Source organism: Bufo bufo, chromosome 2 (assembly GCF_905171765.1).
Source record: "Bufo bufo chromosome 2, aBufBuf1.1, whole genome shotgun sequence".
In the NCBI taxonomy this organism is placed as follows: Eukaryota; Metazoa; Chordata; class Amphibia; order Anura; family Bufonidae; genus Bufo; species Bufo bufo.
The window spans coordinates 508,231,398-508,245,588 of NC_053390.1; the positions used below are offsets into that span (position 1 = coordinate 508,231,398).

General features: G+C 45.2%; 1 protein-coding gene across 2 annotated transcripts in view; it reads right to left on the minus strand.

Moving 5' to 3' along the window:
• Window positions 1-14,191, minus strand: part of MFSD12 (major facilitator superfamily domain containing 12) — a 121,494-nt gene that overhangs the window by 80,842 nt on the left and 26,461 nt on the right. For both annotated transcript variants that reach the window (XM_040417862.1, XM_040417861.1), the window contains exon 2: window positions 9,740-9,950. In XM_040417862.1, coding sequence (XP_040273796.1) covers window positions 9,740-9,950 — 211 coding nt within the window. The remainder of the gene's footprint in view (window positions 1-9,739; window positions 9,951-14,191) is intronic.

Genomic DNA, 14,191 nt, shown 5'->3' on the forward strand with positions numbered 1-14,191 from the left:
ACCGAAGGTCCGGTATGGTAACGTACAATTGATCCACTTTTCTAGTACTTTTATACCCACAAATGCAAGAGTGACTTTCTTCTAAACGGCAACTTGAGGAACTCTTATCCCTATTGTGGCTATTTGGGACCCACAGTCAGCCTCCAGCTAGATTGAAATAGGTCCCCTAATTGTGGTTACAATCTCAACAGACATTTGGGATACCAGCGGTTTTTTATATTGTATTTTACGATATGTTTTATGTAGCATTTATTATTGTGTAATTTATGTATTATAAAGTGAGTGTGGATACATCTCCAAGTGTTTGCCTGATATTTTGAGTGACCCCCTATCCAAGTTTTTTCCAAAGTCTTACGTATCAGCAATTGGGAGTGCTGAGGGGTTGTGCACCAATCCAGAAGTGGTACAGTGAGAGAGCCACCATTTGTTTTTTCCTTTACCATAATCAATATGAGATGACAGGATGTTTAATTCGCCATAAGTCATACCACCCCACCTCTCCCAAAAGTGTGGCAAAGGGAGTGGGTGAAGGGTCTGCAGCAGTGGCCTCGGGAGTGGAACAAAGTCTGTCTAAGGATTGATCCAACAGCATATTGCAGTTTCCAATGCACAAGACCCTAGCAGTCGGGAAAGAAGCAGCAAAAGATATGGCATGATGGATTAAATGCAGTGAAGAAGGGGGAGGTATATAAATGCTCAATAACACATACAAGATGCAGTTAATGTATGCTGATACAAAAACATACCGTCCCTCTGGGTCTATCAGCATTCTCTCTACCTTTCATCGTAGGGATTTATGTATCAGTATTTAGACTCCTCTAGAAAAAGAAGAATGGCACGAATGTCGTGCCTACTGCACCCAGGGTTTCTGTAGTCCCCTGGAATGTTCTGGCACTAGGTGGGTTTCTCGCAGGCATAATATGTGAGGGGTAAAGTTACAGATCACGGAAAACACCATTGTGCGTTTCTTAATGTTCCCCAGGCCACGAACATTCCAGGACATTATACGCAGGTCCTCCATATACACAAGTAGGGCAATGGGACAGCAGCTGGGCCCTATTATTCCGCTTTCCCCGCCTCAGGAACGACACAGTAGATAATTGGGGGAAAGTAAGATTCAGAGTATGTACAGTACAGACCAAAAGTTTGGACACACCTTCTCATTCAAAGAGTTTGCTTTATTTTCATGACTATGAAAATTGTAGATTCACACTGAAGGCATCAAAACTATGAACTAACACATGTGGAATTATATACATAACAAACAAGTGTGAAACAACTGAAAATAAGTCATATTCTAGGTTCTTCAAAGTAGCCACCTTTTGCTTTGATTACTGCTTTGCACACTCTTGGCATTCTCTTGATGAGCTTCAAGAGGTAGTCCCCTGAAATGGTTTTCACTTCACAGGTGTGCCCTGTCAGGTTTAATAAGTGGGATTTCTTGCCTTATAAATGGGGTTGGGACCATCAGTTGCGTTGAGGAGAAGTCAGGTGTATACACAGCTGATAGTCCTACTGAATATACTGTTAGAATTTGTATTATGGCAAGAAAAAAGCAGCTAAGTAAAGAAAAACGAGTGGCCTTCATTACTTTAAGAAATGAAGGTCAGTCAGTCAGCCAAAAAATTGGGAAAACTTTGAAAGTATGGGCTATTTGACCATGAAGGAGAGTGATGGGGTGCTGTGCCAGATGACCTGGCCTCCACAGTCACCAGACCTGAACCCAATCGAGCTGGTTTGGGGTGAGCTGGACCGCAGAGTGAAGGCAAAAGGGCCAACAAGTGCTAAGCATCTCTGGGAACTCCTTCAAGACTGTTGGAAGACCATTTCAGGGGACTACCTCTTGAAGCTCATCAAGAGAATGCCAAGAGTGTGCAAAGCAGTAATCAAAGCAAAGGGTGGCTACTTTGAAGAACCTAGAATATGACATATTTTCAGTTGTTTCACACTTGTTTGTTATGTATATAATTCCACATGTGTTAATTCATAGTTTTGATGCCTTCATAGTCATGAAAATAAAGAAAACTCTTTGAATGAGAAGGTGTGTCCAAACTTTTGGTCTGTACTGTACATCATAGCAATGACATGTGAAGTCAGTGAATACCCGCAAAGATGGAGGATGTATATGCATCAACAACCAAACCTTGGTTAAACTATAAACCATAACAACAAGTAAAGATAACATTGTCAGATGTTTCATCAGTAACTGACTGAAAATAATGACACCGTGGCAATGATTACGGGGTGTGCTAATAACAGAAGTTTGCCATGTGCACAATATGGATTGTGCAGTACAACGGCATATCAAAGGTCCTGATCAAAAAATAACAGAAAAGGAAATAAAACCTAGTAAAAAAAAGGGGGCAAGATTAGTAATATTGCCGCAATTACGCAGTCCACCTAAAGGAGAAAAAACTGTTAACTTAGAACAGGCTGATTCCCAGATAGATAAGAAACAGCAATGAGTGGGATACTCATGAGTAGGTGGAGATGGTCTAAGGTCCCAGCAGGTCCAGCAGGAGAGAAGTCATACCCCTCTGGCATGAGGGTAGACAGTGGGCTGAGTGTTCGTTCAGCAGACAGGTGAGGGCTGCAATGGTCAAAGCCCCAAATAAGGATCAGTCAGGAGATCTAGCGGCGCGATGTCTGCCATCCAGCCATGCATTAGCCTCCACAGGTGGTGTGAAGAATCTGGGTGATTCCCTGTCCACTACCTGTAGGAGGGCTGAGTAGACCATAGAGTAGGGGATGTTTAGGTCACGTAGTCGCCTTTTCACTGCAGTAAAAGGTAACCCTGCGCTTCTGTAGCTCAGCAGAAAAATCAGGGAATAACATGATGGTGGCATTCTCATGACGCAGTTTTTGTTTGCATCTAGCTAATTGCAAGATGTGGTTTCTATCAGTAGAGTTGAGGAGTCGAGCCAACATCGGCTGTGGTGGTGCACCCAGAGGGGGCGAATTGGCAGGTACTTGATGGACTCGTTCTTTAGCAAATGCGCCAGAGAAGGCGGTTTTCAACCCTGTGGCAATAAACTTGCTGGGGTTGTTTCCCTCTGCCCTCTCCGGCAGCCCGATGATACGCAAAGTATTGCGACAAAGCCGTCATCACATTTTTGCTGCCAAAAGTCCACTTTCTGCTCCAGGGCAGTGAGTTGCGCAGGAATGAGAGTTGTGCAATCGATCTTCTGCCTCTTTCACTCTATCACGCAAGATCTGTATGTCATGACGCAGTAGGCCAAGATCTACCTTCACCTCCTCCAGCTTGCCAGAGAGAGTGGTTCGGCAGGCCGATATTGCATGGAGAAGCTGTTCCGTGACCTGCTTTAGGGTAGGTTCTAGTTCAGGATCCGAATCCCCTGAGGTGGCAGTCGTGAGGCCGGATGCACTGGCTGAGGAAGCTTGGAGAGACGCTCCAGTGCCATCTTGAATTTCAGAGCCGGCAAATTCTCAGAGCTTCTCTGCTGCAGTGAGTTGTTTGTTGCGGGGCATCTTTGAGCCCCGGGAGAGTCCTGACTTTCTACCTGCTGGGTAGGGAATTTGGCGACTAAAAATAATCAGGATGATGAGGCATCAGGGTCTTCACACCGGAGCTCTGCTAAACATGTCTGCACATAGCAGATGCAGGCCATGCCCCCACACTGGTCGGTATTTTACTTGTATTATATATTCCCTTGTGGACTAACTTTATATGCTGCACTGTTTATGCTTATATGAATTTTGCTTGAAGGATTGTAATATTAGACTATTACTTTCATTATAACCTCCGTTCTGTGATTGCACTAAGCATTTTATATGTTATAATTGGGGGTATGTGCCAATAGAGGGAGGTGCCAAATGCAGGTGTGCCGAGTCCAACATTGGGATTAGTATTGGGGTTACATGCCCAGTGTATCTTCATTTGGTGTATGTGTAGGCCGCTGTGATCTGATGGATTTTTAATATTATGTAAGATGAATAAATAAAGTTATTGTTTTTTTGTACTTATTGAGGACTGTGTGGGAGTTGCTTTCTTAATTGGTGTGGCAAATTTATTCTTAACAGCACACAGTGGTTATATTTGTGGAGCCATATAGTGGTTGGGGTGTATTTCGTAAAACAGACAAGTCAACAGAAGTGACTCGTCCTCTATTAGGCCCAATTCATACAACCGTGTCCATTTTGCTGATCTGCAAAACAGGGACTCCAACCGTGTGCACCCCTCATCGCAGTGTGGACTCATTGAATTCAAGATGCATCCAAAGTTAAGACATGTTGTGTGAATGGGGCCTTATAGTAATCGCATCCACAAGGCAAGAGTCCTGGACATATTCTATACTTGTCAAAACATGTTCGGTCAAAATTTCTATTCCCCCTATCTCATCCAGTGCTTCAGCATTACCTACGACACAATTAATAGAATAGGTAGAGGGGTGGACATATGATATGTGCAACTGCACAGGGGTTCCGCAGGCAAGGGGCCCACAGTTAACGTCCTACCATCTACATGTAACAGACAGCTCATACATTTCCTAACTCACATATCTTGTGACAGAGAGATTAAGGGATTGCAAATCATGAGTACGGGACTTGTTCTACTATTCTTGCAAAAGGCCTTATAGCAAGTGTGTGTCATCTCCGTGCTTATTTTATCATGATTCTTTGTCATAAAAAAAACAATTTTCAATGTTAATCTATGACTAAACAAATATTAATTTCCAAAACTATGCGGGGGAGAAGAGACGTTGAAAGAAGAGACAAGAAAGCAGAAGTAGAAAACTGGAAAAACTAAAAACAAAAAAAATAATAGTAAGGCTGGGTTCACATTAACATATACATTTTTTGCTGGACTTTGCAGGATGGAAAAGCGTGGAACATTAAGTTTTCCCATCCTTCACAGTCATGCAAAAATATATATACGTTAACGCATCAGTTAACATATACCTTTTTTTGGGTACATTAAACGCAAGACAAAAACGTGATGTGAACCCAACCTAGTTATTAAGGAGATTCTATGAAAGTTTTGTAATGCTTTTAATCCATTATATAGATTTTGAATACTTGATACAATCAATTCATGTCCAGATTTTCTGTTTGTATACAAGTGTTTTTTATAAGGCCATATAGTGTCCCAACTTTTAGGTCCCTTAGAGGACCTTTATCAAGGGATCTGTCCAAATTATGAACATGATAATCTGTATGTTATAGACAAATTGAAGTACAGGTAGAAAAAGTCAAGCAAGGTTGCAAAATGTAAACATATTGTAAGGGATCGCTCTCTCACAGGGGGTCGCAATCACAGACTTCTAACTCTGATAACGGGGTTCAAGTCCAAATGGTGCTTTATTTCGGCACTTCAGCACCAGCACAAACACCTGCCCGTCTAGGCACTACCTAATACAGAGGTCTTCTCCTTGACTCATCTCTAAAGCACAGTTTACGCACAGGGTCTCAGGCTCCAACCCTTAGCAGGTCAGCTCACCAAACATAGGTCCAGGGGAGAGATGTGGCTTCACTAACAGCCCTCCTGGCTGAGACCACACAGTACCTCACAGGCTTCCCTCTCTCTAGGGTTACTTTCTCTCCCCCCAGACTCATGCACAAAGGGTTGATTTATCCCAGCTTGATTTACCCAGCTGGCCTTACCTGGGGCCAGGGAACCTGTAATGGATTAGGGGTGTGGACTGGAAGACTCCCACTACCAACCTGTCTCCCAGTCCAAAGAAATCCAGCCCATACAACATTAAATAAAAAACAGCTCCAGCAACTTTGCCTTGCTGAAGCCATACCATTTCTGGATTTCAGTTCTCAAGAACCGGGTAAGATACACACCCCCACCATACCTCTACTGTGCACTTTACTGTACACATTACCACAATATATATACATGTGAGCCAATATAAGAAGGTAGCATAAATAACATTTATCATGGAGCAGCAATAGCGACAAACAATATACTCAAAGGCCATTATGTAGACAATTGTATAGATAACGACTGTATTTTTCACCCTATAAGACGCACCGGCCCATAAGACGCACCTAGGTTTTTGAGGAGGAAAATAAGAAAAAAAAAATTTTAACCAAAAGGTGTGCTTTTGGTGGGTTTTGAACTAATGGTGGTCTGTGCATGACACTACTATGGGGGATCTCTGGATGGCACTGTTATGGGGGGGGTTTTGTGGGTGGCACTGTTATGGGGGGTGATCTGTGGATGGCACTGTTATGGGGGGGTGATCTGTGGATGGCACTGTTATGGGGGGGTGATCTGTGGATGGCACTGTTATGGGGGGGTGATCTGTGGATGGCACTGTTATGGGGGGGTGATCTGTGGATGGCACTGTTATGGGGGGGTGATCTGTGGATGGCACTGTTATGGGGGGGTGATCTGTGGATGGCACTGTTATGGGGGGGGTGATCTGTGGATGGCACTGTTATGGGGGGGGGTGATCTGTGGATGGCACTGTTATGGGGGGGGTGATCTGTGGATGGCACTGTTATGGGGGGGCTGATCTGTGGATGGCACTGTTATGGGGGGGTGATCTGTGGATGGCACTGTTATGGGGGGGGGGGGTGATCTGTGGATGGCACTGTTATGGGGGGGTGATCTGTGGATGGCACTGTTATGGGGGGTGATCTGTGGATGGCACTGTTATGGGGGGGGTGATCTGTGGATGGCACTGCTATATATGTGTCACCCACAGATCCCCCACCCCATAACAAAGCCATCCACATATCCCCCACCCCATAATAGTGGCATCCACAGATCACCCCCCCCCCATAACAGTGCCAACCACAGATCACCCACCCCATAATAGTGGCATCCACAGATGCCCTAATAACCTGTGGGAGGGGCCGGTGTCATGCAAATGCGGCGGGGCCGGTGCGGTTACTGTACTCCGGCCCCAACGCTCACTCACTGCTTTATTGCCTAAATATTTTATTAATAATAGCTTTCATTGAAGTTCCGATCCCCAGTGACCGCACCGGCCGCGCCGCATTTGCATGACACCAGCCCCTCCTCCCTTACCCGTCCAGCTGATACATCGCAGTCTCCGATGTAAAATGGCAGCATTCGCCCCATAATACGCAGGGGCATTTTCCCCCCACTTTTGGGGGGGGGGGGAGTGCGTCTTATGGGGCGAAAAATACGGATGTATAAATATCATTATAAAATACATGAGGCTATTTGAATGGATATTAAAAAGAAAAAAGGGACATGACTAAGTGGGAAGCAATTTTAGGCCATCCTATAGCACATGCAGAATGGTAACAGTTATGGGACCGAGCAGCGAAGTCGTCTTCATGTGTCACATATAGGGAAAACACATATAAAGTGCTTATGTTTTGGTATCATACCCCACAGCTATTAAAACATTTTAGCCAAGATATCTCTGATAGATGTTGGAGGTGTATGACAGGTGAGGGGACTCACCTTCACATTTTTTGGGAATGTCCTGTGATTGTGCCCTTTTGGAGAATGGTGGGGTCGGTCCTTTTTCAACTCCTCGCAATTCATTTTCCTTTTACACCTTTTTTTTACTTATTGAATATGCCAAAAATGTCATTAAAGAAACAATTCCTGCTTTTAGTCCTTCAGGTGTTAACGGCGGCCAGGCGCTTAATTGCGAGGTTTTGGTTGAGGGCAGATGCGCCTACCCAAATGGACCTCATACACAGTGTGGGGGAAGTTAGGAAAATTGAATACTTAAAGGGCTTCTGTCAGCCCACTAAACCGTTTTTTTTTTTTGCTTAATAATAACCCCTACACTGCGATTTATCCATACATAAGTAAAATAATAATTTTGGTTCAGTAGAATTTGCTAAAACCCTATTTTTATAATATGTAAATTACCTTGCTACCAGCAAGTAGGGCGGCTACTTGCTGGTAGCAGCCGCATCCTCCGATCCTAATGACACCCCCTCTGCTTGTTGATTGACAGGGCCAGCGCACGGGATCTTTCTCCGCTGGCCCTGCCTGTTTTCATTCAATATCTGGCGCCTGCGCCGCGGCCGTACCTCTCTTCAATCGGCGCAGGCGCACTGAGAGGCGGCCACTCACTCGGCTGCTTCATCCTCAATGCGCCTGCGCCGGGTGTAGATGTGACGTCATCGGCGCAGGCGCATTGAGGATGAAGCGGCCGAGTGAGTGGCCGCCTCTCAGTGAGCCTGCGCCGATTGAAGAGAGGTACGGCCGCGGCGCAGGCGCCAGATATTGAATGAAAACAGGCAGGGCCAGCGGAGAAAGATCCCGTCCGCTGGCCCTGTCAATCAACAAGCAGAGGGGGCGTCATTAGGATCGGAGGATGCGGCTGCTACCAGCAAGTAGCCGCCCTACTTGCTGGTAGCAAGGTAATTTACATATTATAAAAATAGGGTTTTAGCAAATTCTACTGAACCAAAATTATTATTTTACTTATGTATGGATAAATCGCAGTGTAGGGGTTATTATTAAGCAAAAAAAAAAAAACGGTTTAGTGGGCTGACAGAAGCCCTTTAACTGCATGCATTACTAACTCAGTCGATAGATTTACAAAGACCTGGCAAGCATGGGATGACGCTTTTGACCACTTACAATAAGAGATCTCTGAATATCAGTTTATCTTTTTCTCCCCTTCCTTTTTTTCCCTTATGTGTCGTGTTGTTGTAATTGTTCTATGTCCTTTCGTTGTTTCAACTCTCAATGCGTCTATTGGCTTCTGATGCAAAATGTATGTTTTGTATACTAATGTACATTTTTCATATTGACGTTATGCAATATAACATTGTACCTGTATTGCTTCTCACGGATATGCAATGAGACAATGTATCTGTATTACTTTTTCATTGACAAAAATTTATAAAATAAACTATTTAAAAAAAAAAAAAAAAGGGGGAAGAGAAAGGGTGATCAGATGATCTAAGTATAAAGGATAAACAAAGAAATGCTAAAACAAGATCCTTATGGATCCTTATGAAGGGCACATGGATCGTTGGTGGTGAATAGTGGTGATTACCTGCGGCCTGAGCTAAAGTAAGGCCCCATTCACACGTCCGCAATTTCGTTCTGCATTTTGCGGATCGGAATTGCGGACTCATTCCTTTCTATGGGGCCACACAATGTGCGGCCCGGCTCCCGAAATGCGTTTCCGTTCCCGAATTTCCATTCCCGAAAAAAATAGAACATGTCCTATTCTTGTCTGCAATTGCGGACAAGAATAGGCATATTCTCTTAGTGCCGGCAATGTGCGGTCCGCAAAATGCGGAACACACATTGCCGCTGTCTGTGTTTTGCGGATCTGCAAAACACGTTACGGATGTGTGAATGGAGCCTTAGCGAGTCTGGACGCTACTGATGGCGTCCCAGCATGGTGTCAAATAGAATGTAGGGCGTCCTGGGAGTGGGCGTGCTAATAACAAAGCTTCTTTGGTTGTCTATTTACACAGGTAGGAAAATATATGTTTCCTGGAAATATTACTCAAAGATCAATCAACCTTCCCAAAATAAACCTCTTTCAGCTTTCCCAGCATACCTATGATAACAGATTTTCTTCTTCAGCATGGATTCGCCCTTCTGACAATCACCAGCAAGATCATCCATCAGACCTCATGGATGTAGCCATCCTTGACCAATACTACACCTGCTTGGTCTCCACAGCCATCACAAACAAACAAAAACTTGGACGCTTTTAACATATAGTTGGTTCACAGATGGAAGATTTACATGGAATACATTTTCCCTTAGAAAAGCAAACAGAAGAATAGTCAAGAAAAAAACATAACATACCGGAATGCTGTAAGCTCCACTTTGTCATGCTCATTCTTAGCCAGGTCTGGAATTAATGCTAGATGAGAGATTTGTGTAGCTGCCCATCCAAACTGGAAAATGATGATGAAAGGGATAAAGTATATCAGGCCAACCCACTGTGGTGTATTTTCTGTACAGCCCAAGCATGGGTTGAAGATGAAGGGGAATGAGACAATAACGCTCAATGTTCCTGCAAAAAAAAAAAAAAGACCACTATAGGTTTAGAGGGTCTCAGGTTCACTTAGGATCACTGTAGTTTAAGGGGGAGATTTACCAAGACTGGAGTTTCCTACACCAGTCTTGATCTCTTGAGCGGTGGAGCGAGATGCACCTAATTTATGAATAGACACATGCCTCTTAATAAGTGAAGTGCATCTGTGGCATCTCCATGCAAAAGAAAGTCTTGCTAGGAGCTGGCGTAAACTTGAGCTATAATCTATGCATGGACACAAATAAAATAACCTGCAGGACATGAAAACATCACATTAGCCAGCAAAATCAGCAAAATACATCCTGTAGTTAGATATTTAACAGGAAGGCACTAGTCAAAGGTCAGTATGGTCAGAGGGTCTAGAGCAGTCATGTTCAACCTGCGGCCCTCCAGCTGTTGCAAAACTACAACTCCCATCATTCCCAGACAGCATACAACTATCAGCCTACAGAAGGGCATGGTGGGAGTTGTAGTTTTACAACAGCTGGAGGGCCGCAGGTAGAGCATGCACATAAAACCCAACATAGGATTAGACTATTAACAATTCTCCTTTGGCTTTGGCTTCAAACTAGACACAGGACTGGATAAAGGTTTGTCAGCGTTTCTGGGACATTTACACAACTAATAAGTCAACATGTAACATGTCAAATCTCCTACAAACGTATATAAAAATACACAATCCTATACGGTAGAGTGCATCTGGCAGCCTCTGATAAGGCTTGCACCACCAGCTTGCTTCTGTAACTGTTGTGTGGGGGTTTAACAGGAAATGCTGACAGACAATTTTGGCTGTCTGTGTATAAGCAGTGTAGCCAGCTGTAAAGGGAATTTGTATTCAGAGAATGGAACATATTTTGAAAGAATTTTTGATGATCTTACTTTAATTTTCCATGTTAATCTATATTTAAACAAAAACCATAAAACCCTGCAGTTTTCCCACTGGCCATTAAAGGGAACCTGTCACCAAAAAATTGCTTATTAAGCTGTTCAGAGTACCTTATAGTGCTACATAGTAGTGTCCTATTGCACTTTTTCTTTGTTTTCCAGCATTTAGCCTCATTGAGAAATCGATGTTTTATTCAGCTGCTGCCCCGTGCTTCAAGTCAGGCTTGAAGTCAAGGGGGCAGCGGCCTAGGCGTCTCCAATCCTGCTCTCCCCGCCTCCCGCCGCTTTGATTGACACGCCGCATCTCAGTGCCGGGACCGCGCTCTCAGCCCGCATGCGCAGTAAAGAGCTGCTGTAGCGCGATCCCGGCTCCGGCTCGTACACTCAGCCGGCTTCAGTCTCGCTACAGTGCATGCGCCCGCCAGCCTTACATACTCGCGCCCGGCATCTTCTCTACCTGCACATACAGAGCGGGCGCATGCGCTGTAGCGAGACTGAAGCCGGCTGAGTGTACGAGCCGGAGCCGGGATCGTGCTTCAGCAGCTCTTTACTGCGCATGCGGGCTGAGAGCGCGGTCCCGGCACTGAGATGCGGCGTGTCAATCAAGGCGGCGGGAGGCGGGGAGAGCAGGATTGGAGACGCCTAGGCCGCTGCCCCCTTGACTTCAAGCCTGACTTAAAGCACGGGGCAGCAGCTGAATAAAACATCGATTTCTCAATGAGGCTAAATGCTGGAAAAACGAAGAAAAAGTGCAATAGGACACTACTATGTAGCACTATAAGGTACTCTGAACAGCTTAATAAGCGATTTTTTGGTGACAGGTTCCCTTTAAGCCTAATAATAGGCGCCACTTCTTGGTCCGTACATATCACTTTACTGCAGTTAGCTACTTATCTATCATTCTAATCCTGTTTGTAGTAATATCATCTCTGTGTGTAGATAATACAGGATCTATGATTCCTAATGAGCAATTGTCAAAGCTTATCTATTCTTTCCTTGTACAATGACCTCTGCACAGGTCACAGACCATGCCTAGAAAACTCTCCCATAGAAGTCAATGAGGTCCCCCCTCCTAACCATTGTGTCTATGGACTATGGGGCTGCCATAAAGCAATTTTCTTAATGCTTTGTAAATGCTGTTAAGAACAGCTCAGGCAAGATGGCAATAATGTTCAGGAAATAAAATTTAAAAATCTACAATCAGAAAATAAAAACAGATTAGAAAAGATGTGTCGCTGTCTGGTTTTAACTGGCAGATAAAATTTTTGGTGACACTTTTCCTTTTACGTTTTCTTTCTACACAGTGCTTTGAACAAAGACTAGCTCCCAAGCGTCCCACTTTTGGAGGGACAGTCCCTACTATTAAGGCCTCCTGCACACGACCATTGTGTGCACCCGTGGCCGTTGTGCCGTTTTCCGTTTTTTTTTCGCGGACCCATTGACTTTCAATTGACTTGCATTGTAATTCAGGACGGATCCGTTTGGCTCCGCACAGCCAGGCGGACACCAAAACGACTTTTTTTTCATGTCCGTGGATCCTCCAAAAATCAAGGAAGACCCACGGACGAAAAAACGGTCACGTATCACGGAAAAACGGAACCCCGTTTTGCGGACCGCAAAAAAATACGGTCGTGTGCATGAGGCCTAACCCAAATCCATTTGCCTTTCTTTGATACGTAAACAAAAAACTACTTAAAGGGTTTCTACCACTTCGTTTTCACATAATTAGCTTTCAGACACTAGCGATCCGCTAGTGTCTGCTCTCCCAAACAATCCTAATATAATAGCTTATTGTGCAGCCGTTTCGCTAAAAATCGAACTTATATAGATATGCTAATGAGCCTCTAGGTGCTATGGGGGCTAGAGGCGCGGTCTACCTTCACAAAATGCCGCCGCCCAGCGCGTCCCTCCAGCCCGCCCATCTCCTCCGGAATGCGATCAAGCGGACGAATTCTCGCGCATGCGCCGTGCGCGTCTGTATTCGGCGCATGCGCAGTGAATGTCTGACCGCTTCCCTGCTCAGACATCTCCACTGCGCCTGCGCCGATGACGTCATAGTGCTCCGAGGAACAGGCGCAGTGGAGATGTCTGAGCATGCGCCGAATACATACGCTCACAGGGAGGATCGCATTCCGGAGGAGATGGGCGGGCTGGAGGGACGCGCTGGGCGGCGGCATTTTGTGAAGGTAGACCGAGCCTCTAGGTGCTAATGACGCCCCCTTAGCACCTAGAGGCTCATTAGCATATTAATATAAGTTAGTTTTTTAGCGAAACGGCTGCCCCAAAAGCTATTATATAAGGATTGTTTGGTAGAGCAGACACTAGCGGATCGCTAGTGTCTGAAAACTAATTATGTGAAAATGAAGTGGTAGAACCTTTAACACCCATGACTCTGAGGCTGGGTTCACACTTGAGCGCATTTTATATGCGCGTTTAACACGCGTTTTTGTCGCGCGTTTTTATGAGCGTTTTTTGCAATAGTAAACGCGCGTTTGTGTGATTGACTGCAGTGTCCTATGGCCACAAACGCGCGTCAAAACGCCCCAAAGAAGCTCAAGAACTTGTTTGAGCGTAGGGCGTTTTTCAGCGCGTTCAAACACGATGTAAAACGCTCAAGTGAGAACCAGGGCCATAGGGAAGCAATGGTTTTCATGTGTTGAGCGTTTTACAGCGCGTTTGAACGCGCTGTAAAACGCTCAAGTGTGAACCCAGCCTGAGGGTATACAAATGAGCTCTTAACAGCTCTACCTTTATTTTTTTATTTTTTTTCCTCTATAAGCCCAAAGTCGTGCCACACAAAAATCGTGCACTAGGTCGCGGTCTATCGCAGGCCCTCTCCTTAAGAGAAGGGCCCCCCACAAACCATTCCCTATCCCTTCGGGGCCGAAGCTCCTGCAAGGGACTGGGACAAACAGCAACCCTCAGCCAAAGCCAAGGGTACGCCCATCTATGCTCCCGGCTTTCGCCTACGCTGCCACCCAAGGCGTCAGCCAGGAGCTTCAATAAAGGTCAGGACTCTCCCCGGAGGGAGAGCCCACGGGGTTTGGCAGGGGGGTGAGGAACCAATATGGCCACACACACCCCCCCTAGACCTGGGGGGGTACCCGTAAGGGCGCCGCAACCCTGAAAATCCTAGTGACAAACAACGTGTAAAGTGCACACAGTGAACACAAAAAATAAATAAAGTGAACGTGTGCCATTACGGCCCGGACATTCGACCAGAATTATAAAAATTCATCTTGTCAAGGCCGAAGCCGAGCAAAGAGAGGTGTGTGCTAAAATTGTGAGAAAGAAAGTGCTGTGCCAATGTGCCATCTCTCAGTGGGATTCCACTC